At 55.8% G+C, this 25326-nt stretch overlaps 3 protein-coding genes across 7 annotated transcripts in view; 2 read left to right on the top strand and 1 right to left on the bottom strand.

Annotated features, from left to right (window-relative positions):
* The first annotated feature begins 50 nt into the window (after nucleotides 1–50).
* Nucleotides 51–13848, top strand: DAP3 (death associated protein 3). 2 transcript variants are annotated; one of them, XM_064176113.1, is made up of 13 exons: nucleotides 51–139; nucleotides 783–829; nucleotides 4761–4883; nucleotides 7376–7477; nucleotides 9749–9857; nucleotides 10281–10373; nucleotides 10756–10886; nucleotides 11016–11096; nucleotides 11391–11549; nucleotides 12753–12812; nucleotides 13207–13296; nucleotides 13499–13616; nucleotides 13723–13848. In XM_064176113.1, exons 2-13 carry the CDS (start codon nucleotides 788–790, stop codon nucleotides 13806–13808), a joined length of 1194 nt encoding a protein of 397 aa, XP_064032183.1. In that variant the 5' UTR covers nucleotides 51–139; nucleotides 783–787; the 3' UTR covers nucleotides 13809–13848. The 2 variants fall into 2 exon arrangements, with proteins under 2 accessions (XP_064032183.1, XP_064032182.1); XM_064176112.1 differs by lacking the exon at nucleotides 51–139 and adding an exon at nucleotides 394–541.
* Nucleotides 13849–13854: 6 nt separating this feature from the next.
* MSTO1 (misato mitochondrial distribution and morphology regulator 1) lies at nucleotides 13855–18452 on the top strand. Of its 3 annotated transcripts, none has more exons than XM_064176097.1 (14): nucleotides 13855–14041; nucleotides 14121–14268; nucleotides 14337–14391; nucleotides 14462–14537; nucleotides 14671–14719; nucleotides 15350–15488; nucleotides 15593–15710; nucleotides 15817–15951; nucleotides 16123–16275; nucleotides 16649–16780; nucleotides 16926–17048; nucleotides 17319–17420; nucleotides 17514–17632; nucleotides 17875–18452. In XM_064176097.1, the coding sequence occupies exons 1-14, from the start codon at nucleotides 13967–13969 to the stop codon at nucleotides 18062–18064; spliced, it is 1614 nt and encodes a 537-aa protein (XP_064032167.1). In that variant the 5' UTR covers nucleotides 13855–13966; the 3' UTR covers nucleotides 18065–18452. The 3 variants fall into 3 exon arrangements, with proteins under 3 accessions (XP_064032167.1, XP_064032166.1, XP_064032165.1); XM_064176096.1 differs by having other exon boundaries at nucleotides 13856–14042; nucleotides 14140–14268; nucleotides 16926–17110; XM_064176095.1 differs by having other exon boundaries at nucleotides 13856–14041; nucleotides 16926–17110.
* A 419-nt stretch (nucleotides 18453–18871) lies between these two features.
* LOC135192726 (GON-4-like protein) overlaps nucleotides 18872–25326 on the bottom strand; it is a 38016-nt gene continuing 31561 nt past the window's right edge. The window contains exons 24-31 of one of the 2 annotated variants that reach the window (XM_064176053.1): nucleotides 24881–25024; nucleotides 24183–24326; nucleotides 23324–23443; nucleotides 22856–22969; nucleotides 21683–21890; nucleotides 20158–20947; nucleotides 19638–19740; nucleotides 18872–19107 (exon numbers count right to left, since the gene is read on the bottom strand). In XM_064176053.1, coding sequence (XP_064032123.1) covers nucleotides 18958–19107; nucleotides 19638–19740; nucleotides 20158–20947; nucleotides 21683–21890; nucleotides 22856–22969; nucleotides 23324–23443; nucleotides 24183–24326; nucleotides 24881–25024 — 1773 coding nt within the window. In that variant the 3' untranslated portion in view covers nucleotides 18872–18957. Of the gene's footprint in view, nucleotides 19108–19637; nucleotides 19741–20157; nucleotides 20948–21682; nucleotides 21891–22855; nucleotides 22970–23323; nucleotides 23444–24182; nucleotides 24327–24880; nucleotides 25025–25326 lie in introns of those variants that run through there. The other variant, XM_064176054.1, reaches the window with a different exon arrangement.

The following is a 25326-nucleotide window of genomic DNA, read 5'->3' on the forward strand; positions in this document are numbered from 1 at the left end:
GAGCTGCCGCGAGCCCCGCGGTGGGCGGGCCCTGCGCGCTCCGCCCCGCCTGGCCCTGCCCGGCACCCGTAGCGGCCTCGCGTCATCCCCGGGCACTGGCGCGGCGGAGCCTGTCAGCGGGAAGGACCTGCCGGCCCCGGTGAGCGCCTGGGCGCCGGCCTGGGCTCCGGCGCGGCAGAGGGGGAATGGCTTGACCTTTGCAGCGCGATCGCCTGGTCGCGGCCTGGAGCCAGCTGCCCGCCCGCCTGCTTGGCGGCTGCTGCCCGTAGGACGCGGCCGTGAGGCGCCTGGGGGCGGCCGCTCGGGCAGAGCCGTGCGGAGCTCAGCCCCACGCGGTGCGGCAGCGTGCGGGGACGCGGGGCTCGGTCCGGCAGCGAGGCTACAGGAGGGATCAGGCGGAGCAGCGGCGAGGGCTCGGGGAAGCAGCCTACGGCCTGCCGGGTGCTGGGCCGGCGGGAGGCGCGAATGGGAGCGCTGCTGCCTTCGGTTCCCCTTGGCGGTTTTACGAGCAGGGCTCCGCTTTCGGTAGTGTCTGGGTCAGGTGAAATGCTGTACTTTATGCCTCGTTTTTATCTCAGTCCTTTATGTGTCTAAACAAGAGAGAAAAACGGGGCAGGAAGGTTTGAGCAGGAATATTTCTCTTCAGGCATAAAAAATCAACATCAACAACAACAACAACAAAATCCCCCAAACCAATTAAACGCAATTAAAATAATTAGAATAAAATTAATAACAACCACAACGATCAACCAAGACTGAAAAATCCACTTCTGTCTCTGCAGGAGAAATGCTGAGAAGCCTGAAAGGACTTGTCTGCCATCCTCGGAAGGTAAGTCCTGTTGGGAGGTCTTTTCCAACCCAGATAATTCCATGATTCTAGGAACTCCTTGTTTGAAGAGTCCTGATTGTGGCTGTACTGGTAGCAGCCTCTCTGAAACCGGTTCTCGAGGCTGAAGTCGATGCAGCCGTGCCGGAGCAACGAGCCGTGCCGGGGCAGAGCCGTGCAGGGGCAAGGAACCGTGCAGGATCAGAGCCGTGCAGGGGCAAGGAACCGTGCAGGATCAGAGCCGTGCAGGGGCAGGGAGCAGTGCAGGACCGGAGCCGTGCAGGGGCAGAGCGAGCTGTGCAGGGACACAGAACTGTGCAGGAGCGGAGCTGTGCAGGAGCAGGGAGCAGTGCAGAAGCAGAGCCTTGCCGGGGCAGGGAGCCATGCAAGGGGCAGAGCGGTCTGTGCAGGGACAGAGAACTGTGCAAGGGGCAGAGCGAGCTGTGCAGGGACAGAGAGCTGTGCAGGAGCGGAGCCGTTCAGGGATAGGGAGCGGTGCAGGGACAGAGAGCCGTGCAGGAGTGGAGCCGTGAAGGAACAGAGAGCCGTTCAGGGATAGGGAGCGGTGCAGGGACAGAGTGCTGTGCAGGGATAGGGAGCCGTGCAAGGGGCAGAGCGAGCCGTGCAAGGACAGAGAGCTGTGCAGGAGCGGAGCCGTGCAGGGACAGAGCTGTGCAGGAGCGGTGCAGGGACAGAGAGCTGTGCAGGAGCGGAGCCGTGCAGGGACAGAGAGCTGTGCAGGAGCGGTGCAGGGACAGAGAGCGGTGCAGGAGCGGAGCTGTGCAGGGATAGGGAGCTGTGCAGGGACAGAGAGCTGTGCAGGAGCAGAGCCGTGCAGGGACAGAGAGCTGTGCAGGAGCGGAGCGGTGCAGGGACAGAGAGCTGTGCAGGAGCGGAGCCGTGCCGGGGCAGGGAGCCGTGCAGCGTGGGAGCAGCCGCGTAGGAAGAGCTCCACCTCACGGCGCACCGCTCCGGGATGCATCCTCCGCTCATCACGTGGGACTCGCTGCCATTTCAGGGCTCTGAGTTGCGTTGCTCTGCCCCTTGGCAGCTGGAGCTCACTCTCGTGTCCACGCTGCACTCGAGGATAAAGGGTCAGAAAACCTGGACAGGCGCAGAGCAAGAAGTTCAGCCGCGTTTCATTGCCCTTCCCTGATAGACGTCAGGACGAGGACCTGTGTGGTGCTCCACAGAGTCAGCCGAGCTCCTGGTCCCGAGACTTCAAGACAAGGAGGATATGTGGGATGGTTGAAAGCAAAGGAGCGTTGTGATTCCAGGCTGGGAATGACCTGGGGCTGACATTGTCTGGGTGAAGAGGTGACAAGAGCTGCGTGCTGTAGTTATTCATCTATTCAATTAGCCTCTAAGTACCTTGCTCCAGGCTGTAAATTAAATCACTTCTGCGGACTTAAAAATTCACGCAGCCAAAGCAGGCATCCTGCCTGATCCTGCAGGTGTGGGGAGGGAAAGGGCACTGTGGGGAACAGGAGAAGAATGTGGTGACAAAAGTGACTTCGTGGTCTTCTGCATTGACTTTGCAGTAGTTTGGTGTCTGGTGTTGAGTAAAAACCATTTCATTCCTTCCCCAAAAGGAGAGTGAGTGCTGAAATGCTGCTTTGGGGGTTCCCTGTGTGTTCAGGGTGGGCTGTGGAGGGGATTTGACTTTCATTTCTGATCTCTTGGCTCTCAGTTCACCCCCAAAATGCTGCTTTGGGGGTTCCCTGTGTGTTCAGGGTGGGCTGTGGAGTGGATTTGACTTAAATTTCTGAGCTCCTGGCCTTCAGGTGACCCCCAAAGTGCTGGTTGGAGGTTCTCTGTGTGTTCAGGATAGGCTATGGGGGCAATATGACCTTTGTTTCTGAGCTCCTGGCTTTCAGGTGACCCCCTAAATGCTGCTTTGGGGGTTCCCTATGTGTTCAGGGTGGGCTGTGGAGGGGATTTGACTTGTTTATCATCTCTTGGCTTCCAGGTAACCCCCAAAATGCTGTTTTGGGGGTGTCCCCTGTGTGTTCAGGATAGACTCTGGGGGATATTTGACTTTTCTTTCTGAGCTCCTGGCTTTCAGGTGAGCCCCACAGTGCTGATTTGGGGGTTCCATGTATGTTCAGGATAGGCTGTGGGAGCAATATGACTTCTTTCTGATCTCTTGGCTTTCAGGTGACCCCCAAAATGCTGCTTTGGGGATTCCCTGTGTGTTCAGGGTGGGCTGTGGAGGGGGTTTGATTTTTCTTTCTGAACTCTTTTGGCTTTCATATGACTCCCTGAAGAAAATGCATCTGACAGCAGCAGTGCCTCATGCCCTGGAGAGCTGCCACAGCTGTTCCTGTCTCTAAACTCCAGTTTATGGCTGCTCTCATCTGTGCAGACAGACAAAATAGGAAACTGCTCTCTCTGTTTACACTGGGAACCTGCAACTGTTCCAGTCACTAACCTGAAAGGTGGCTTTCAGTGTTGCTTGCTTTTTGGGCAGCCTCCCTTTGCAGTGTTAGCTATTGACAGAGGCTTCACTTTTCTTTCCACTGCAACAGAATCAAATGTTTGGCTTTTTCTGCTCTTCTCTTTCTTGCCTGTCTGGGTTGGGCTCTGCTGGAATGCTTCAGCAGGCTGTGGAACTGAGCACCAAACTGAGCAGCTTAGATGGCTGCTGCAGCTGCTCAGCCACATCTGTGTGGTAATGAAGGAGGCTGGATGGAGGGGCACGGTTAGGAAACACCTTGAGTGCTGTGCCCAGCTCTGGGCTCCTGCATTGCAGAGAGCTGCTGAGGTGCTGGAAGGTGCCTAGAGAAGGGCATCAAGGCCAGGGAGGTGCCTGGAGCACAGCCCTGTGAGGAGAGGCTGAGGGAGCTGGGTGGATGCAGCCTGGCCCAGAGCAGGCTGAGGGCAGAGCTGATTGCTGCCTGCAGCTGCCTGCAGGGAGGTTGTGTCCAGCTGGGGTTGGGCTCTGCTGCCAGGCAGGCAGGGCCAGAAGAAGGGCACAGAGGCTGAAGCTGTGCCAGGGCAGGCTGAGGCTGGATGTGAGGAGGAAGCTGTTGGCAGAGAGAGTGATTGGCACTGGCATGGGCTGCCCAGGGAGGTGGTGCAGTGCCCATGGCTGGGGGTGCTGAAGCCAAGGCTGGCTGGGGGCACTGAGTGCCATGATCTGGTTGGTTGGGCAGGGCTGGGGGAGAGGTTGGCATGGGTGGGTGAGCCTGGAGCTCTCCGCCAGCCTGCTTGGTTCTATGAAAAGCTGTTCAGGGATGGCATCCCAGATCCCTCAGTCACTCAGGTGGTGGGGGATTGCTGGGCAGTTGGAGTTCTCAGGGTGCCAGCTGCTGCTCAGCAGTGCATCCAGAAGAGTGTGGCCAGGTCAAGGGAGGTTCTCCTCCCCCTCTAGTCTGCCCTGGTGATGGAGTACTGTGTCCAGTTCTGGACTCCCCAGTTCCAGAAGGACAGAGACTTGCTGGAGAGGGCACAGCAAAGGGCTGCAAAGATGCTGAGGGGATTGGAACATCTCTGTGAGGAGGAAAGGCTGAGGGACCTGGGGCTTTAGTCCAGAAAAGAGCAGCCTGAGTGGGATCTGATCAGTGCTGACCAATATGTAAAGAGTGGGTGGCAGGAGGATGGGACCAGTCCTGTGTCAGTGGTGCCCAGTGCCAGGACAAGGGGTGACAGACTTGAACAGAAAAAGTTCCACCTGATCATGAGGAGATGCTGGAGCCCTGGAGCAGGCTGCCTAGAGAGGTGCTGGAGTCTCCATCTCTGGAGACATTCCAAACTCACCTGGATATGTTCCTGGGTGCCCTTCACTAGGTGACCCTGCCAGGGCTGGGGTTTGGACTGGATCATCTCCAGAGGTCACTTCCATCCTGTGACTGTGTGAAAACAAACTAAGGTGTTTGGAGTTTTTTCACAGGTGATCTGTAAAGTTTGTTGTCTCTCTGCCTTTTCTCCTTAGTTGGACCATGCCTGTGCCCTCCATACAGCAGCCAGGGACTGCCTGAGCGCCATTGTCACCCAGGATGTCCAGACCCCTGCAGAGAGACCAAGAGCAGTTTTCTACACCAGCGAGAGCGACCCAGTGAGTCACTGCCACAGCTGGCAGACAGCAGGGGACAGCAGGGGCCTGGATGCCACCAGTCTGCCCAGGGCCTGACTGGAGCCAGGAGTGCTGCCAGTGTGGTTTTAGAGGGAGGGGAAGAAGGGCTAAGAGTGGCTGTCTGCCCACCCTCCCCTGCCCAGAGGAGGTCAGGCCACGGCCGTGCAGTGCCCAGCTTGGGTTTAAGCAAGATGTGTCTGATCCCCTGCCTGAAAGCTCCTGGGGCAGGTATTGATTCCTTCTCTCTAGCTGCCCAGCTGAGCCAGGCTGTGTGCTGTAGGAGCTGGGCACTGGGGCTTAGCTTGGCATCAGGCACCATCAATTTCAACTCCAGGCTTATTCTTCCCTGACTTAACCTCCCCGAAGTGACTATGAAGGGGGATAAAACCCCCACACCCCAGATGACCTCAGCGCAGCATAGCCCTGCAGCATCATAATTCCAGCCTCACACTCTCTGTCTCAAGCACAAAATGAAGTGGAATAAATGAATGGAATAAGCCTTTGAGGTGCTTTTCTGCTGCCTCTGTAATTGGAGTCTTTCAATACCGATTCCTTCGGGGTCTCTATGGAAACAGCAGCATGCAGATGATCTTACTCACGTGATGAGAGTGTCTCTATAGATTGCACAGAAGAGTCCAGATGGCAAGGATTGTCCCCACTGTCCTGTGCCTACCATTTACGTTGCCAGGCAACTGGCTGTGGCATTCTGACTTGCTGTGCCTGATGTTTGGCGACAGCAGCCCTGGCTGGGAGCAGGTTCCTGGCGCTGCCGGGACGTGGATCCCGGACTGCAGCAGAGGCTCCTGAGAGCTCTGACTTACACCCACCCTTGTCTGCCCTCAAGTCCCATTAAAAATGGATTAAGAAGACCAGATGAAAACTTAAATTTTTAATAAGCCTTAGTTTTTTAGATGCCTTTGCCATTAGGAAAACTCAGAGTGACTTAAGAGATGAGGAGGAAGATACTGACCCACTTTAGAGGTGGAGGAGCTGAAGAGTGAAGGAATTTGCCCAAGGTTATGCAGCAAGTCAGTGATGAAACTGAGAATGAAAATGGTCTCTGGAGTACTCTGCCATGCAGACATACAGGTGCTGTTCATCTGTGTCCAGCCAGGAAAACTCCAGGGGATCCAGCCCTGAGTTTGAATCACAGAACCTTAGAAAAGACCTCTTAAGAGCACTGAGTCCAACCCTTAACCCCACTCTGCTGAGCCCAGGACTAAGCCATAGCCCCAAGCACTGCTCTTAAACACCTCCAGGGCAGAAGTTTCAAAGCTTGGCAGAGCTGCTGAAAGAGCCAAGCCAAAGCTTGGCACAGGAGTTACTACAAGCCACAGGAAGTGCTGCAGAGTGGTGTCCTAATTGCATGAGACAGAGAATTGGTGACTAGACCAAGAGTAAATAAAGAGCTGCTTTGTGAGCATTGCATGGTAGGAAAAGAGAACAGTGAAGGGGAAACCCGAGGATGGAGCTAGCAAGGCATGAAATGGATGTTTTCAGATGCCAATAGCAACCACTTCTTAGAGTGCAGTCAGAGCTCTTTAAGCAATCACTCCAAATAAATGCAGCAGGATGGGAGCCTGCTGCAGGATCACCACTGACCACCTCCCTCACACCACTATTGCCCCAGAGAACAGAGCATGAGCAGCCAGGCCTGGGGAACAAGGCAGCTGGCACATCAGGAACTCCTGCTGAGAGATAGCAGAGCACAAGCCAGAAAACACAACTTGGTCCCAGAGGTAAACCTGAGCCCAGCAGATGGCTCCAAAGGGGTCATGGTGCTGTTAAGATCTGGGAACCAGACCACAAGTGGGTTAATCAAAGGTGAGATCAGTTAATGAAGCATAGGGCCACTAATGCTCACAAAAAGCCAAAGTGCATGCAGTAAGCTCAAGAAATCCTTGTGTTAGTGCCAGGTAGGATTTTCCTTTCTTTAAACTCCTCCTAAGCATCTGCCAGCAGTGTCCTGATACAGCTCCTGCTCTAAAATGCTGGTTCTCAGCAAGTATTCTCTGTAAGAGTACATTCTCTCCCTGCTCTGCTCTCACAGCCCTTCTGTATCCAGAGAAGAGGTTTCAGACTTCCCTGAGGGCTACAGTTTGTGTTTTCTACACTCTCACAACTCTTCTGTATCTAGAAGTGGTTTCAGACTTCTCTGAGGACTGCAGTTTGTGTTTTCTCCACTCTCACAGCCCTTCTGTATCCAGCAAAGAGGTTTCAGACTTTCCTGAGGGCTACAGTTTGTGTTTTCTCTACTCTCAGAGCCCTTCAGTATCCAGAGAAGAGGTTTCAGACTTTCCTGAGGGCTAGAGTTTGTGTTTTCTCCACTCTCACAGCCCTTCTGTATCCAGAGAAGAGGTTTCAGACTTTCCTGAGGGCTAGAGTTTGTGTTTTCTCCACTCTCACAGCCCTTCTGTATCCAGAGAAGAGGTTTCAGACTTCCTGAGGCTTACAGTCTGTGTTTACCTCCCCAGGCCAAGCACACGGAGCAGCATGAGGGTCGCCACTACAGCATTCCCCTGGAGGAGTTGAAGGTTGTGTTCCCACAGGGGCTGCCCCCTCGCTTCCAGCAGCAGGTGCTTTATCCTGGAGCAGATCTGTGGGGAGGGGGTGTGGGAAGAAGCATTTGGTGTCTCCTCCAGAACTGCTTTTGGGACTGTCTGAGCACCTTTTCCCAACAGCTTTTGCTGTATGTGTATGTGCTAAGGATGCCTTCTCCTTGCCCTTCAGCTTTAACTTCCTGGAGAAATGAGCTAAACATTTCTGGTGGTTAAGGCCATGTCTGGGGTTGGTGGAGGTTTGGTTGGTTTGGTTTAGTCTAGCTGGAGGTACTACTGTTGTGAATGATGCTGCTGAAGAAAACATTTCCTTTTTCTGAGTCCTATTTTAGCTGTTTTGATAATCTCTGCATCAGTGTAACTTTGGATCCCTGACTTGAGGCCTCCAACAGTAGCTCAGAACAGTTGCTGAGTGATGCTGGCAACGCCTAAGACCAAACCTTGTCATGACTGCTTTATGCAGAGCTGGGAAACTACCTTCACGTGTAGCCTTAGGCAAAGCTGAAATAGAAGCAGCTGAGGCTGCAGTGGTGCTCTCACAGTGTTGCTGTTGAAGGAAAAGGCCTTCTGGAACTTTGGGGGTGCTGGTGGAGAAGCTCAGCAGGAGCCAGCAGTGTGCACTTGCAGCCCAGAGAGCAACCAGAGCCTGGGCTGCAGCAGCAGAAGTGTGGCCAGCAGGACCAGGAAGGGGATTCTGCCCCTCTGCTGAGACCTCACCTGGGGTACTGCATCCAGTTCTGGAGCTCCCATTACAAGAAGGATGTGAAGATGCTGGAGAGTGTCCAGAGCAGGGCCAGGAGGATGCTGAGAGGGCTGCAGCAGCTCTGCTGTGAGCACAGACTGAAAAAATTGGGGCTGTGCAGGCTGGAGCAGAGGAGGCTCCCAGGGGACCTTCTTGTGGCCTGCCAGGATCTGAAGGGGCTTCCAAAAAAGCTGGAGAGGGACTTTGGAGGCTGTCAGGGAGTGCCAGGAGTGGGGGGGATGGAGCCAAGCTGGAGGTGGGGAGAGTGAGGCTGGAGGTGAGGAGGAAGTTGTGCAGCATGAGAGTGGTGAGAGCCTGGCAGGGGCTGCCCAGGGAGGTGGTTGAGGCCCCATGGCTGGAGGTGTTTGAGGCCAGGCTGGCTGAGGCTGTGGGCAGCCTGCTCCAGGGTAGGGTGTCCCTGGGCATGGCAGGGGGGTTGGCACTGGCTGCTCCTTGTGGTCCCTTCCAACCCTGACTGATTCTATAACTGAGGAAGTGAAGGTTGTGTTTCCACATGGGCTGCCCCCTCACTTCCAGCAGCAGATTTGGGGGAGGGGGTGGGAAGAACCAGACCCATCTGGTTTCCCGGTGGAACAAGAGATGTGCTGCAAGAATGCCATTCCCCAGGGCCTTAACTGTCCTTTTCTGTATCCTAGAAGCAGTCAGGGTTGGAAGGGACCACAAGGATCATAGTGGCAGCAGGGTGTGAGGGTTCCACCTTGAGCAATACCTTGTCACAGGCTGGAAGGGACCCTCCCAGGGCATCTTGTCCAACTCCCCTGCACTTAGCAGGGACACCTCCAGCTAGGTCAGGCTGCTGAGGCCTCCATCAAGCTTGACCTCAAATGTCTCCAGTTGTGGGGCCTCCAGCACCTCTCTGGCCAACCTGCTCCAGTGTCTCCCCACTCTCATAGTGCAGAACTTCCTCCTCATGTCCAACCTAAACCTACCTTGCTCTAGCTTCAAACCATTGCTCCTCATCCTATCACCACGAGTCCTTGGGAAGAGCTTTGCTGTAGTTCTGGTGAAGCATCCAATAGCTTTGATCTCTAACTGTGGCTACATGAGGAATTACAGAACCACTTCCCAGGGTTCCTGTCTGGAACAGGCTGTCTCTGTCTCCTGAAGTAAGCTTATATCAGCAGCAACAACCACAAAAACCTTTACCTCTCCATTTGTGTTGTTGAGCCAGACCCTGCTGTGACTGGCTCAGGCTGTGCAGGCTCCCTGCTGGAGGCTCAGGAAGAGATTTCTGACCTGGGAGTCAGCCACTTGAGGTGATTGACTTTTGAGAACCTGCTGGAACAGCTAATCCTGGAAACCATTTCCAGGCAGACGAGGGACAAGGAAGCCAAGGGGGTAGTCAGGGTGGCCTCACCCAGGGGAAGTCACACTTGAACGAGCTGATAAACTTCCCCTGGTAGGCAGCAGGGGGTGAGCAGTAGACATTCAGACCCTGCACAGTGCCACTCAGAGGTGGAGCCATGCAATGGAGCTGCTGTGGTGTGTGCCAGCAGCTGGCTTCTTATTCATGTTCTCTTCCTCAGATCAAGACCTTCAACGAAGCCTGCCTGATGGTGCGCAAACCAGCCCTGGAGCTTTTCACCTACCTGAAGAGCTCCAACTTTGCCCACCCAGCTGTCAGATACCTGATCTGTATCTTTTAGCATGCCTTGATGGTAGAATGCAGGTTAAATACAAGTGGAGTTCACACAGCTGAAGGTGATGTTTTGATCCTCCTGCTGCGCCTTACAGTCATCGGGAGGTGCTTCTGCTCCATGTCTGTTGTCAGCAGAGTTAGGCTGAGGAGTCTGAAGCTTGGATGCTTTTGTTCTGTGCCAGGTTAGGGCTTGTGGCACAGAGTTACAAGCAGAGCTACAGGAATGGGAATCAGCAGCTGGGATGTAGCAGGGGGGGAGTATAGAGAAGGAACTCCTGGGGCTTGGTTTGCTGCTGACTCGATGCCAGCCTTTGTTTCACAACCTTTGAGCTTCCTCTATGCCTTGTGCAGAAGAACTGCAGTCAAGTGAGAATTAAAAGTGAGTTTTCAGAGACTTTCCTTGACACTCCTCGTTGGAGATGGTGAGAAGGGAACAGGGAAGACCATGACCCTGTGCCATGTGATTCACTACTGCACGAAGCAGGGCTGGCTGGTGCTGCACATCCCTGATGGTAAGAGCTCCCTTCTGCTAACTCTGGAGTTAGCTGCTACAAGAGAAAGGCTTGGGGTGGGGGTGGCAAATTACCTTTGTTTGTCCAGAGCAGAGAAGGCTTCTGAAGCATAAACCCCTAAAATAAAGGAGAAGATAATTTGTTATTTCCATCTGCTCTCACGTGCCTATGGTCAGCCTTTTCTCCCTGCTGCCTTTGAGCAAGGGGGACAGGAGACCTCCTGTGTCACCTCTGCTCTCAGTGGGGAGTGGGCACCATTTACCATCAGACTTTGCTTAGCAGTGGAGCAGAAAAAGAGACACAAACACCTCCCCCCCACCCCAACTCACACAATTACTTTGACTGAAAACCAAACCTAAACAACTCTTTTATTTGCCTGCAGCTCATCTCTGGGTGAAAAACTGCAGGCAGCTGCTGCAGTCATCCTACAAGAAGGAACGAATTGATCAGCCTCTGCAAGCAGCTGCCTGGCTCAAGAACTTCAAGATCTCAAATGAGCGCTTCCTAAAGGAGGTTTGTAGAGCCTGGCTCGGTTAGGAGCTAAGAGCTGCCCCCAGAATCATCTCTAACACGGGCAGAGAAGCAGGAATGTTGCCACTGCACTGCTTCCTTCCCAACCTGATCTTGGCTCTCTTCCTGCAGATAAAAACCCAAAGGAAATACGTGTGGGGCAAACGGGAAAGCACCGAGGAGGGGAGGCCGCTGGGGGAGGTGGTGGAGCAGGTGAGGAGCAGCGACTGCCTCTGTGCATGCAGAAGCAATTGCTTGTAGAGGTCACACACAGAGTTGTAGGAAGTGGAAGGCAATTCCCTATCAACAGAGTGACTACAAAAACCTGTTGTGGAGCCTGTGATGGCTCTGTGAAGGAAGCTTCCTGCAGCTGGTGCTCAGAGCAGGCTCCTCTCATCTTCCCTTCCTTATGTCCCCTTCTAGAAAGGGCAGGCGGTGCCCTAAAGTGGCAGCTTTAGAGAGCAGCACAAACTCCACCCTCAGCTGTGTGCCTTTTCCTACTGCCAGGGTTTAGCCCGTGCCAGGATTGCCAGCGATGCCGTGGGGGTGGTGCTGAAGGAGGTGAGGCAGCACTGCCAGCTCGGCTCCTTCCGACTTCTTGTGGCAGTGGACGGCGTCAACGCGCTCTGGGGGAGGACCACCCTGAAGAAGGAGGACAAAAGCCCTGTAAGATCTGCTCTGATGATGCTGCAGGGGGAGGTTTAGGTTGGATATCTTCACCCAAAGGGTCATCAGGCACTGGCCAAGGCTGCACAGGGAAGCAGTGGAGGTGTTGCCATGCCTAGAGATGTTTAAAAGGTGTTTGGAGGAGGAGCTGAGGGCTGTGGTCTAACAGCTGCATGTAGGCAGATGTTAGGTTGTGTTTGGACTTGGTGAGCTTAAAGTCTTTTCCAACCAGGCCATTCTGTGGTTCTGCATTCACAGAGCACTGAAACAGGCTCCCCAGAGAGGTTGTGGAGTCTCCTCTGGAGACTTTCAAGATCCCTCTGGATGCATTCCTGTGCAACCTGCACTGGATTCTCTGCTTCTGCTTTGGCAGGAGGGTTGGACTCCAAGGTCTCCAGAGGTCTCTCCCAACCCCTAACACCCTCTGAGTCTGCAAGGGAGGGCAGGGGAGGATGTTTTGTTCATTTTTAATTGCTGAAAGAGTCACATTTGCTGCTAGCTTTGGGGGAGACACCTGCAAAGTCCATGTGGTGCTTCCTACTGAGGGAAGTTCTCTCAGCAGAAGAGCACAAACACCTTGGGCCAGCATTTCTCTCTCTAGCACAACTGTGGTCAGATGTTGAAGTGCTAAGGAAAGGAAGCTGAAGCATGAAATGATCCTTCCAGCCTGCTTTAAAGGAGGGAAGGGAGATTTATGTCCAGAGCCGAGACTGAGGACCAAAAGATCACAGTGGCAGCTGAGTGTGAGGCTTCCACCTTGGGCAATACCTTGTCACAGGATCTTGTCACAGGCTGGAAGGGACCCTCCCAGGGCATCTTGTCCAACTCCCCTGCACTTAGCAGGGACACCTCCAGCTAGATCAGGCTGCTCAGGCCTCCATCAAGCTTGACCTCAAATGCCTCCAGTTGTGGGGCCTCCAGCACCAATCTGGGCAACCTGCTCCAGTGCCTCCCCACTCTAATAGTGCAGAACTTCCTCCTCATGTCCAACCTAAACCTACCTTGCTCTAGCTTCAAACCATTGCTCCTCATCCTATCACCACGAGTCCTTGGGAAGAGCTTTGCTGTAGTTCTGGTGAAGCATCCAATAGCTTTGATCTCTAACTGTGGCTACATGAGGAATTACAGAACCACTTCCCAGGGTTCCTGTCTGGAACAGGCTGTCTCTGTCTCCTGAAGTTAAGTTAAGGCAATCTTCACCAGGTTTCTCCAGAGGAGCTGACACTTGTGTACAACCTGAGGAAGATGATGATGAATAATTGGGTGAGTTCCAGCCTGTACCTTTGTGGGGGGGTGACTCTCAGCAGTTAAAGCTGTGTGCTGCCGAGCATAAAGCCACAACTCCAACAGCAGACTGTTCCTTCAGCAAAGGAGAGTCTGAGCAGAGGCTGACAAGGGTCAGGATCTCACCACTGCTGCTGACATCACCCAAAAGGAAGCAGAGCAGGTCAGACGGTCCCAGTGACAGTGCCAAGCTCCAGTTCATGACCCTAAGGCACAGCTGGTTAAGAACCATGATAAGAAATCCATTCTGTAGAGCTCTGGAATTGAAATGCCTCCAAGATCAAAGAGGAGACACCTGATTTCTTTCACTTCACCTCTACGCTGTCACATCGACTGCATTTGCAGCTCAAAGGGTTTCTACTCTCCCTTGCAGAGCGGAGGAGCTGTTGTGGCAACCCTCAGCCAGACTGGCTCGCTCTTCAAACCCAGCTCTGCCTATCTGCCTCAGGAGCTGCTGGGAAAGGTGAGGCACAGGCTGCGGTGGGGGCAAGCGAACTGCTGCCGGGGGCGGACCTGGCTTCGGTGTTCTTCAGATCCTGCACATCTTTAGTCTCCTCTGCGGTGGCTCCACTCGAGCTGGTTCGGGCCCGGGCTGCAGTCTCCCAGGCAGCTCCCGCAGGAGGAGCAGGCAATGCCAGGACCTCACCTTTGGCTCTCCTCCCCAGGAGGGCTTCGATGCTCTGGACCCCTTCGTCCCCATCCCGGTCCCCAACTACAGTCCGATGGAGTTCGAGAGCTGCTACCGCTACTACCTCGACCGCAAGTGGCTACAGCACGAGAGAGGTCAGCGCCCGCCCGACGGGAGCCTGCCGGGGCTGGGGAGGGGTCCTGGGGCGGGCCAGGGTCCTGCGGAGGAAGCCGCAGCCGCAATGCTCCTTCTGTCTTGCAGCGCGCACGGAGGACGGGAAGGAGGAGCTGCGGTTCCTGAGCGGCTCCAACCCGCGGCAGCTGGAGCGGCTCGCAGCACCTCTCTAGCGCAATAAACGGCGGCGGCGGAGCCTCCCCCGGTCCTGTCTCTCCGTCTCCGTGTCCTCCGGGGCGCGCTTCCGCCCGGCCGTGGCGCAGTTCCGCCCGGCCGTGACGCACTCCCGGGGCCCGGCGGCGCGGCGCGGTGCGGTGCGGGGCACGCCGCCATGCCCGGCCAGGCGGTAACGCTGCAGCTCGGCCACTACGCGGGCTGCGTGGGCGCACACTGGTGGGGGCTGCAGGTGCGGAGCGGGAGCGCCACCGGGGGTGGGGTCGGGGCGAGTTGAGGAGCGGGTCTGAGCCGCAGCCTTTCCGCCGCAGGCCGCCGAGCTCCGCAGCCCCGCCGAGCTCCGCAGCCCCGCCGAGCTCTGCCCCGCCGAGCTCTGCCCCGCCGCGCTGCTCCGCACCGAGCAGGAGCCGGGCGGGCAGGAGACGTTCACGCCGCGCTTGGTGGCGCTGGAGCTGAAAGGTACCGGGAGGCGGGAGGGGAGCGGCTTCGCCCCGCGCCGAGCCTGCCGTGATCGCGCTCTCTCGTAGGCGGCGTGGGCGGGCTGCGGCTCGGCGGTGCGGACCCGGAGGCACCGGTAGCCTGGTGAGTGTGGGGCGGCAGCGGGAGCGGGCGCGGGGTCGCCGCCAGCAGCTGCCGCCGGTTTGTGTCGTAGGGATGGGGAGGTCGACGCCTACCTGGAGTGCGACTCGGGCGGGAGCGCCGCGCCGCGGGACGCCGGGAGCCGGACGGTGAGGGCGGGCGAGGGGGCACGGGGCGGGGGCGACCGCAGCCTCCCCCGCGGGTTCTCGGTCTTTGCTGGGAGCTCCTGCGCGGAGGGCGAGGCGAAGCATCGCTAACAGCCACCCCCGGTCCCTTCCCTAGGGAGGCGCTTCCAGCGGTGGGAAGCGAAGCCGCAGCGCTGCCGCCCCAGGTCCGTGCACCTCTTCTCTGTCGCTTGTGTGGGCTGTGTCCAGCGTCGCTGTCCTGGGAGGCGCTTTGGGGTAGTTGCTGCTGTCAGTGAGCTGCAGAAGGTCCTGCAAGGGAGAGCTGAGGGTGGACAACTCTCAGGGAGTGCAGGCGAGGGGAGAGGGAAAAGCAAGGGAGGAGATTTCTTTGCTTCCAGCAAGGTTAAAAGCCTGGATGGGGGGAAAAAGCTGGGTCTGTTTTCCTTGGAAAAGGAGATCTTAGAGAAGCCTACAACTGTTTGGGTCAGAAAAGACCTCTGAGCTCATCCAGTCCAACCCCACCATGGCTCCCAAACCCCGTCCCTAAGTGCTGTGGCCACAGGGTCCTTGAGCACCGCCAGGGCTGGGCACTCCACCACCTCCCTGGGCAGCAGAAATTGTTCTTCGTGGCCAACCTAAAGGGTTTCAGGACAGCTCCCTCAGCTGTTTCCCCCCAGCCCTGTTCTCCAGACCCTTCCCCAACTTCATTGCCCCTCTCTTGGACCCACTCCAGCCCCTCAATGTCCTGGGAACGAGTGGCCCAAAACTGACCTCAGTTGAAGGTGTGGCCTCAGCAGTGCCCAGTGAAGAGCAGTGTTCTGTACCTCTCATTCCAGGCACATCTCCAGCCTCTTCCCGACTTGCTGCTTCCCAGGAATTTCCCTCTGGCAGCAGAGTGCAGCTCTGGTCTGATTACCTCAGCGTCCGACTGCACCCTAAGAGCCTCTACGTGCTCCACCAGTACATGCACGATGGGTATGGCCCAGGGGCTTGGCTCAGGATCTGTCAGCTGGAGCTGAGTTTTGCCTTCAAGGAACACTTAAGGTCCAAGAGCAGCTTTTTTCTCTTTGTTTTTTTAGGGATTGTGGCTGTCTGGAAGCCTTTGGGCAAGGTGAAAGCCTCCTGCAGGACCCTGGCTGCGTGGAGGAGGTGGAAGATAGGCTGCACTTCTATGCTGAGGAGTGTGATTATCTGCAGGTCTGCCAGCTCAGGCCAAACTCCTTTGTCTTGGAAGCCACTTTTCTGTTCAGGCTTAAAGCTCAGCTCAGCTGCTGTCATCATTCCTTTTTTTTTTTCCACCCAGGGTTTTCAGGTCCTCTGTGACCTCCACGATGGATTCTCTGGAGTCGGTGCCAAGGTGACAGAACTGCTCCACGATGAGTACTCAGGCAAAGGGATCTTGACCTGGGGCTTGACTCCAGTCATGAAGGATGGAGGAGTAAGTGAGCAGTGTGGGGAAAGCAGGAGGAGGTGACACTGACCCCTCCAGAGGAAAGCAGGAGGAGGTGACACTGACCCCTCCAGGGGAAAGCAGGAGGAGGTGACACTGACCCCTCCAGTCCCTTGGCTGCCTCTAAGCAGCTGCTGATTGGAATTTTGCTTCCCCCAGGATCATCATCAGAATTTTTACAGACTGCTGAACACAGCCCTGGGCATCGTCCACCTCTCCACTCACAGCTCACTCTTTTGCCCCCTGTCACTCAGTGGGAGCTTAGGAATCAGGCCACAACCTCCTGTCACCTTCCCCTACATCAACTGTGACGTACGTACAGTCCCCAGGGGCTCACCAGCAGCAGCTCCCTGGGCTGCCTGCCCCAGGCTCTCCCTGCCCCTACTCTCAAGAATTTCTGCCTCCTCTCCCTCTCCCAGCTCAAAGCCATTATCTCTTTTCCTGCCACTCCCAAGCCCTTCCCCAAAGTCCCTCCCCAGCTCTCCTGCAGCCCCTTCAGGCACTGCAAGGCTGCTCTGAGGTCTTCTGGAGCCTTCTCTTCCCCAGGCTGAACAGCCCCACTGCTCCCAGCCTGTGCCCACAGGGGAGGTTCTGCAGCCCTCTGATCCTCTTCATGGCTTATTCAGGGTCTTCCCCACCAGCTGACTTTTCCTGTTGTGTCCTTTTCACATCTCTCCCTCTGCAGGCATCATTGAACTACCACAGCAGTGCTGTTCTGGCAGCAGCTCTTGACACCCTCACAGCTCCCTACCGCCTCTGCTCCTCTCAGGGCTCCATGATGCACCTTGCAGAATCCCTCAACTTCTCTGGCAGAAAGGTAAAGGCCAGGAGAGCAACTTCTCCACCTTCCAGCTCTGCCTGAATGCTGGAGGCAGGAGCTGCTGTTCCATCACACATCCTGCTCCAGGAGGCTGTGGGGAGGTTGTTTCATGTCATTTTTTCCCTCCTTCTCTGGCATGCAGGTGGTAGCTGCTTGGGCTTCTGTCCCCTTTCCTTCCATACCTGGTTGCTCCCTCGCAGATACTTTGTGTGCCTACCAGCAGGAGGTGCCCTGGAAGCTCCTCTCTTCCTGGAGGGAGCAGAAGGTCAGCTGCTGCTTTGCTCAGTCTGTTGTGCTGCGAGGGATTGGCAGAGAAAGCAGCAGCAGGTAACCGGTGCTGGAATTGGGAGCTCTGCTGCTCTCCACAGCAATGACTGAGCAAAAAAGGCACAGGCAGTAGAATGGGGATAAAAATCATCCTCTGCTCTGGCCAGTTGTGTGCTGACTTTAGAGCAATGAAGCTAAAAAGGCAGCTGAGTCCCTGCCACCTTCAGCCAGCTCCCCTGGGAAGCTCCTGACTCAGTTTCCTTTGCAGCCAGTGCCCAGCAAGGCAGCCTCTGTCTGCACTCCACAGCTGCGGGAGCAGCGAGCAGGTCCTGCAGCACTACCTGCACACGATGTTCCCTGGGGCATTCAGGTTGGTCACAGCCTGGTTTGCAGCCCAGGACCTTCAGCTGGGAGCAGAAGGGAGAGCAAGCTCTGAGGAACTCCATTTCCCCCCTCCTTACAGCACAGCTCTCCTGCTCCAGCAGCCCTGCAGCACTCTACCTCCATACCCCCAGTTTTTTTCTCCTCTTCTGACCAGAGAAGGCTTCCTCCAGGACAGACCTCCCAGTTACCCCTCAGCAGGTACCAAGTGCCCCTTAGCCTTACTCCTGGGTTGGGGGGGGGGGGGGGGGGGGGCAGCAGGGACTGACAGAGGCAGGAGAATTTGATTTTTAAAACCCAGAACACCTTCTGAGTGCCTGCAGGGCAAAAAGAACTCAGCAGCTGCTGGGCTGAGTTCAAGTAAAGCAACTGCTTGTAAAATAAAAGAGGGAAGGGAAAGGAGGCTTTGATGGATGCTTCAACACAGATGTTTGTCCCTGCAGCTGTGGAAAGTGTCCCTGTCCTGGCAGCTCTGCAATCCTCCTCAGTTCTGCAGGGGCTGCTCCGCAGCCTGCACCGGGACCTGCAGAAGCTGAATGTGCGGCGCTGGTTCAGCTTCTTCTCTGCTGGGGTGGAAGAGGACAACTTCCAGGAGGCCTTAGAGGAGCTGAGGACTCTGTCCCAGTGCTATGAAACAGGGCTGGAAGCAGATGAGTCTGAAGATGAAGCAGATTCTGACTAAGTCACCTTTATTACCAGAGCCAGAAGACCTTCAGAATCACTTTGAAAAGGAGAAGGCTTTGAAGGTGGTGGCCTAAGTGCTCCTTGCTTTTCATTTCAGCACCAAGCCTCTTAACAAAGCCTGCTTGAAGTTGTCCAGGTTGTGTTGTAAAGGAGGAGAAAAAGCTGCTTTTTTTTTTTGGGGGGGGACACAGGGGGGTTGGTTTTGTAGTTTAAAAAGAACAAACCCAAAAGAACTTTGTCAAGTTGCTTTGCTCTGTGCCTTGGGGTGAGAGGACACAATAAATACAGGACTCAGACTGGAACCTTCCTCACAGCTACAATCACCACGAGGTGGGGGGGGGGGGGGGGAAGAAAACTTGGCAACCAAGCCAAAAAGAAACCCCAAAACTGAAAGCAGCAAACTTATGCTACAATATTTACAGCTCCTCTCAGAGGCTTCTGGCCCAATCTTCACCACGGAGTGAGGGCAGTGTCCATGAGCACATGAGCATCACTTCTGTCATGGCCTGCTTAAAGCTCCTTGTGGAGGAGGTCTTGGAGGATGTGATCACCTCACTACCTTTCTTCCCTCCTTCAGAGGTGCAGCAGGAGGATGTGATCACCTCATTACCTTTCTTCCCTCCTTTAGAGGTCTTGGAGGATGTGATCACCTCACTACCTTTCTTGCCTCCTTCAGAGGTGCAGCAGGAGGATGTGATCACCTCACTACCTTTCTTCCCTCCTTCAGAGGTGTAGCAGGAAAGCAAACACCAAAAGTGCCATCCTAAGGACCTGTGCAAACAGCACCTGGCTAGCAGCAAACAGCTCTCCCGAGGCAGGCAACAGCTTGGCTCAGCCCTCCCTCAGTCATCAGGTTCCTCCTCGGAGAGCAGAAGATCTTTATCTGACAGCTGGTCTGTGTTACTGGTACTAGTTGCATCCTCCTCATCTTCAGAGCTCCCATCACAGGATGTATGAAACAGCCTCATCAGTTCTCTGAACCTGTGGGATACCTGGAGGAGGAAGAGGAGGGAAATCTAAGCTGACATGGGGTAGAAAAGGGGAATTCTGCATCACTTTGTGCTTTTACAGTTCATTAAAAACCTCAAGCCAAGCACAGCTGGGGCAAGATTGAGTCACAAAGGGGAAGAGGCAATGGAAGAGCACTGAGCTGTGCCCTTCTTTTGGCAGAACAGCTGCAGGTGAAAATGTGGCAATTGGAGAAGATTCCTGCCCAGTGCTGTGGGGAAGGCTGAGAGACAAAACCTGAGAGATTGCTTGCATTGAGCTGGGAGGCTGAGGAGCCAACTGCAAGGATTCTGGGAGCAAAAGCAAGCCTGGACTCTCAGAGGGCCATGGCACTCCTGACTTAGGGCTGCACCACAGCAGCTCAGGGCTTTGTTATTTGTTTGCAACTGGAATAATTTCCCCTGATGCTGCAGCAAGAGTGAGGTCTGTGAGACCAACATGGTAGCAAACCTCTCTCTTTCCCTTCTCCCCACCTGATGCAGCAGATCCAAGCTTTCCCACCCCAGTCCCTCACCTCACTGGCAGTCTTGTTGCCCAGTTTCTGGGAGATGGCCTGGAAGGTTTCCAGATGGGCTCCTTTCTCCTGACAGGTTGTGAGGATGACTCTGTCAGCCTCCCTGCAAAAACAAGCACGAAGAGCTGTGAAAGCAGCTGAGGACAGGCACTGCCACGCTTCAGCCCCCACCAGGAGGCCTGTTCCCAGGATAATAATCACAGGGCAAGCCCCAGCAGCTCTCCTCCTTGGCTGGGGGTGAGCAGCACTCATCACAAGGCAGCTCTGAGCAGAGCTGCATTCAGCTTTCAGGAGGACAAAAAAGTTCTTTCCCAGCCTGAAGCCCAGGAGTGACTCTGCCAGGAACAGTTCTCACTGGCAGCTGCCACTGGGTAGAGGGAACAGGGCAGGAATATCCAAAGGGAGAGGACAGAAAATAGGGATGCAAATGAAAACAAAGGAGGATATCCTAAGGGATGAAAGCTGAGGCCAAATGCTGAGTGCACAAAGGGTGTAGAAGCTGCAGCTCAGGCAGGCATACCTGGTCCAGAGCACAACCTTCTCCCCAGTGGAGCTGACTTTGCTGTTCTTAGCACACACTGTGGCTTCTGTGACTCGCTGCTGCTGCTGCTCCTCTTCCTTGGGGCCCAGGGAGGCAGTGACCCCTCTGTGCCCCAGCTGCTCAGGATGCTGCTGCACCTGGAAGCAGTTGTTTGCATCTGACTTTAATCTGTCCTCTGGAGAAGTTCCAGTGCAGCCTGCAGCATCTGTGTCCAAAAGGCAGCTGGCAGGGGCCTGTGGGCTGCAGCTCTTACCCTGTGCTGCTTTTCTGCCCAGGGTTACCCAACCCTGCTTTGCTGCAGGTTTTCCTTCCAGAGGCAAAGGTCCCTCAAAGTCTTTCACACCCAATTTGGAAGCATGACTGAGGACAGGAAGCTTCTCTGAGGAATCAGAATGAAGCCCTTCAGGCTGACACAACAAACTCCTTCCAGAAGAGGAACTGGGTCCTGGTAAACCTTTTGCTGCAGCAGAACGAGAAGCCAACAGCAGGTCCCTGCTCAGCCCAAGGGGAGCAGCTGCACTCCTCTGCTGCTGCTGGTTCAATCCCTCACTCTCAGCTCCCACAGTGCAAGGGAAGTCTTTGGTTTCTTGAGGTAGTTTTAGAGTAGCTTTGTGGAGCTGTGTCCATCTGGGGCCAGTGGCAGAAGGGTCAGTGTCCTTTTCAGGGTTCACAACAGCTCCTGCACCTGCTTCTTGACCTGGGCCAGCAGGCAATGAAGTTGTTTCAGGAGGTGCAGGTCTGGAGACAATCCTTGCTTCCAGGTGAGAGCCTGGAGAGGAACCCAAACAAGTTGAGAGTGGCTGTTAGTAAGAGAAGCTCATAGAAGCTTTATAAAGCTAAGAGTTGTTGTTATCATCATCATCCTTATCCTCCTAGAGCACAGGACTGTGAATGAGAGCACAGCACAACAAAGCTGCTCCCAAACCAGCTGCAGTCACTTTACATCACCACCTGGAATCCTGCATCCATGTCTGGAGCCCCTGGGACAAGAGGGCTGTGGAGATGCTGAAGAGTGTCCAGAGCAGGGCCAGGAGGATGCTCAGAGGCTGCAGCAGCTCTGCTGTGAGCACAGACTGAAAGAGTTGGGGCTGTGCAGGCTGGAGCAGAGGAGGCTCCCAGGGGACCTTCTTGTGGCCTGCCAGGACCTGAAGGGGGCTACAAAAATGCTGGGGAGGGACTTTTAAGGGAGTGCCAGGACTGGGGGGAATGGAGCAAAGCTGGAGGTGGGGAGATGAGGCTGGAGGTGAGGAGGAAGTTGTTGAGCAGGAGAGTGGTGAGAGCCTGGCAGGGGTTGCCCAGAGAGGTGGTTGAGGCCCCATGGCTGGAGGTGTTTGAGGCCAGGCTGGCTGAGGCTGTGGGCAGCCTGCTCTAGGGTAGGGTGTCCCTGGGCATGGCAGGGGTTGGCACTGCCTGCTCCTTGTGGTCCCTTCCAACCCTGACTGATTCTATGACCTCTCCATCTGGAGCTGAGTCCTGCCCCTGCCTGCACACAGCTCTCACATACCTGCAGCCAGGGACTCTACCCTCCTGGAGCTGCTTTTTGTCCTGCTTTGCACATCCTCTCCCTCCTCTCTGTTCTCCAGGCTTTCTTCTGCAAGTCCCTTACAGATTCCAGAATCCTTCCCTTCAGGATGAGGACTGGATTCCTGCTGCATGAGGCCTGCAGCCAGCTCTGGAGAATCTTTGCTCTTGTAAAATTTGTTTTCACACACCTGCAAGTCAAGAGATTGGCACAGTCAGAGCTGGGACATCAATCCACACCCAGCACCTTGGGCCTCTGCTTCCAAAGCATTCCCTGGCCCTGGCAAAGGCCCCAAATTGGCAGCATGTTTGAATGCAGGAAGCTGAAGCTTCCTCATCACTATGAACAGGTCACAGAAGCATCTTCCACTAGGAAAAAAAACTTATTCTGAACTCAAAAGATCTCTCAAGGGAGGATCTTCTGCCCCTGTGCTCAGCACTGCTCAGGACACACCTTGAGTGCTGTGCCCAGCTCTGGGCTCCTGCATTACAGAGAGCTGCTGAGGGGCTGGAAGGTGCCCAGAGCAGGGCAGCAAGGCTGGGCAGGGGCCTGGGGCACAGCCCTGTGAGGAGAGGCTGAGGGAGCTGGGGGGGGTGCAGCCTGGCCCAGAGCAGGCTGAGGGCAGAGCTGATTACTGCCTGCAGCTGCCTGCAGGGAGGCTGTGTCCAGCTGGGGTTGGGCTCTGCTGCCAGGCAGGCAGGGCCAGAAGAAGGGCACAGAGGCTGAAGCTGTGGCAGGGCAGGCTGAGGCTGGGTGTGAGGAGGAAGCTGTTGGCAGAGAGAGTGATTGGCACTGGCATGGGCTGCCCAGGGAGGTGGTGCAGTGCCCATGGCTGGGGGTGTTGAAGCCAAGGCTGGCTGGGGGCACTGAGTGCCATGGTCTGGTTGGTTGGGCAGGGCTGGATGAGCCTGGAGCTCTCTGCCAACCTGCTTGGGTCTGTGCTTCTGTGATTGTCTTTAACTTAGTAAGGAGGAGCAGTAGGAAGTGAGCTGGAGATGAGACAGGAGGGGGCCAGGGAGGGCAGTCAGAGCTCCAGGGAGGGAGACACTCCTGGGCAGCTTTTATGGTGGACACAGGAAGCCCAAGGCCTGGACATCACAAGAGGAGGACTCTTGGCAGGACTCCACTTGCCACTCACCACCCCCAGGCACCAACCTTGCTGCTGCAGTGGCTGCAGCTCCTCCTTTTACTTTTCTTCAGCTTGAGGTCGCTGCTCCCTTCGTGGCAGGAGCAGGAACATTCCTTCATCCCATCCCCCCACTCGACCTCCTGGGAACAGACAAAGCTCCAGCTGATACCGTCTGAGGTCCACAGGGAGGACAGGCAGGGGAAGGGACCCTCCAGAGGGTGCCAGGGAAGGGACCTCCCCACCAGCGGGAGGCAGCCAAGGGAGGGATTCCCTTCCCTCCCCACACCCAGAGGCAGCCAAGGGAGGGCTGAGTGGCTCTCAGCACAGTCCCAGAGAGCGCTGCAGGGACTGCTGCTAGCAGAGCACTCTGGAAACCTTTCAGCCCTCCTGCAACTCTTTCCAGGCTGTCCTCAGCTCTCCCAGAGACTCATCCCCAGCAGCAGGCATCTGCTCAGAGCCCAGGCAGGTGGAGCACTGAGGTGCCCCAGGCTGACCTTGTCATTGTTGTGCCCTCCCAGCTCTTTCCGCTTCTTGGTCCTGGAGGCTGCAGGCATCTTGGGAGGTTCTTCCTCCTCTTCCACATCTGGCAGAGAGACCTCTTCAAACCCATCAAACTGCAAGAGAAGCAGCACACAGCAACTGCTCTGTCAGCAGCCCAAACTTCCTTCCCCCCACCAGCTTCTGGATACTGAGCTGAGCTGCAGGAGGAGACCAGTTTGGTTGTGTTGGAAGAGAAAGAAATGCTGTAAAGGAACCCCAAACTGAGAAGTTTGCTCCACTCCACCACCAGCTCCACCACCTCCTCCTTCATCCCACTCCACCACCAGCTCCACCACCTCCTCCTTCATCCCACTCCACCACCAGCTCCACCACCTCCTCCTCAATCCCACTCCACCACCAGCTCCACCACCTCCTCCTCAATCCCACTCCACCACCAGCTCCACCACCTCCTCCTTCATCCCACTCCACCACCAGCTCCACCACCTCCTCCTCAATCCCACTCCACCACCAGCTCCACCACCTCCTCCTCAATCCCACTCCACCACCAGCTCCACCACCTCCTCCTCAATCCCACTCCACCACCAGCTCCACCACCTCCTCCTCAATCCCACTCCACCACCAGCTCCACCACCTCCTCCTCAATCCCACTCCACCACCAGCTCCACCACCTCCTCCTTCATCCCACTCCACCACCAGCTTCTCCACCTCCTCCTTCCCCCTACCTCACTCCACCACCATCTCCTTCACCCTGCTGCTTCCCTCTCTGGCACTGCAGCCCCACTTTGAGTCCTTCAAGCCCAAACCCATTCAGTATCTCTGCTTTTCTCTGCTCCTGGGGGAGCTTTGCTCCACCTCATATTCCTTCTCTTCTGTCCAGTTGATCTCCTCGAAGTCTCCCATGCGGCTGGCTGAGGGCCTTAAGTGATCAAAGAAGATGGAGAACTCATCCTGCAGATGGTCATGGCCCTTCAGCAGCTGCCACATTTGGGTCTTCAGCTGAGAGAGAGGAATACAGAGAAAATGAGCTGAGATTCAGGTCATGCTGCTGCATTCTTCTCAGAGGACTTCTCAAACCAAGTGGAAGATCAAAGCTTATTACACCCCCAGGAGGAAGCTTCAGGCTCAACAGGGCTCTGAGCTGCCTGAGCTAGGTGAGGATGTCCTTGCTGACTGCAGGGAGGCTTGGACTGGATGAGCTTTGGAGGTCCCTTCCAGCCCAGGCCATTCTATGACTCTTGGGGCTGCTTCCTGAGTCTTTTGAGAACATTCCAGCCCCAACTATCAGTGAGCACTGAAATGTTCCTCCACCAATCTGGGTGGACTCTGCAGGAGGCACCAAGCTAAAATTTCACCTGCCAGGTGCTTAGAAGAAGGTGGAGGTAGGAGAGGGGAGACAGAGAGGTCAAAAGTTAACTGTAAAGCCTCCTGGAGAGGCAGCTTCACTTCTCCGCTGTGCAGGAGCTTGGTCTCCGAGGGCAGCACCTGGGAGCAGCTCAGCTCATTGCCCTCGGGGCTTTGGGGAGGAAGGAGGCACCTGGCTGCCTGATTACCTCTGCAATCTCCTGGGGCAGGCAGTCTGCACAGCTCTGCAGGACTTTGATGATCTTCTGGTGGTGAGCAGGATTCTCAGCGAAGCAGATCTCCAGCTGCCGCAGGAACTTGCGGCTCTTGTCGAACGCCTGCTGCTCCTCGAACTGACAGGGCAGAAAGGCTCAGCCCCTGCTGCTCAGCAAGCACCTTCCCAAGCACCTCCAACTGCCTTAGGCCACCTCTACCTCACTGCCTGCCTTGCAAAACTGGGGGAAGGGGAAGGAAGAGAACCAAGACTTTGCAGGCTCAATCCTGAGCGAGAGCTTCGGCCGGCAAGAGTGGAGCAGGTTGGCAGGGAAGTGTTGGGCACTGCTGAGGCCACAGCTGGAATCCTGGGGTCAGCTTTGGGCTCCTCACTGCCAGAAGGACACTGAAGGGCTGGACAGGGTCTAAAGAAGGGCAATGA

This window comes from Pogoniulus pusillus, chromosome 43 (genome assembly GCF_015220805.1).
Source record: "Pogoniulus pusillus isolate bPogPus1 chromosome 43, bPogPus1.pri, whole genome shotgun sequence".
NCBI classification, from domain to species: domain Eukaryota; kingdom Metazoa; phylum Chordata; class Aves; order Piciformes; family Lybiidae; genus Pogoniulus; species Pogoniulus pusillus.

Coding starts and splice junctions, on each gene's coding strand:
- DAP3 (XM_064176112.1), top strand. CDS start 466: ATGGGAGCGCTGCTGCCTTCGGTTCCCCTTGGCGGTTTTACGAGCAGG. Junction 542..782: donor TTCGGTAGTGTCTGGGTCAG/GTGAAATGCTGT, acceptor CTGTCTCTGCAG/GAGAAATGCTGAGAAGCCTG. Junction 13,297..13,498: donor CTCAGGAGCTGCTGGGAAAG/GTGAGGCACAGG, acceptor TCTCCTCCCCAG/GAGGGCTTCGATGCTCTGGA.
- MSTO1 (XM_064176095.1), top strand. CDS start 13,967: ATGCCCGGCCAGGCGGTAACGCTGCAGCTCGGCCACTACGCGGGCTGC. Junction 14,392..14,461: donor CCGGAGGCACCGGTAGCCTG/GTGAGTGTGGGG, acceptor TTTGTGTCGTAG/GGATGGGGAGGTCGACGCCT. Junction 15,711..15,816: donor AGGAGTGTGATTATCTGCAG/GTCTGCCAGCTC, acceptor TTTTCCACCCAG/GGTTTTCAGGTCCTCTGTGA.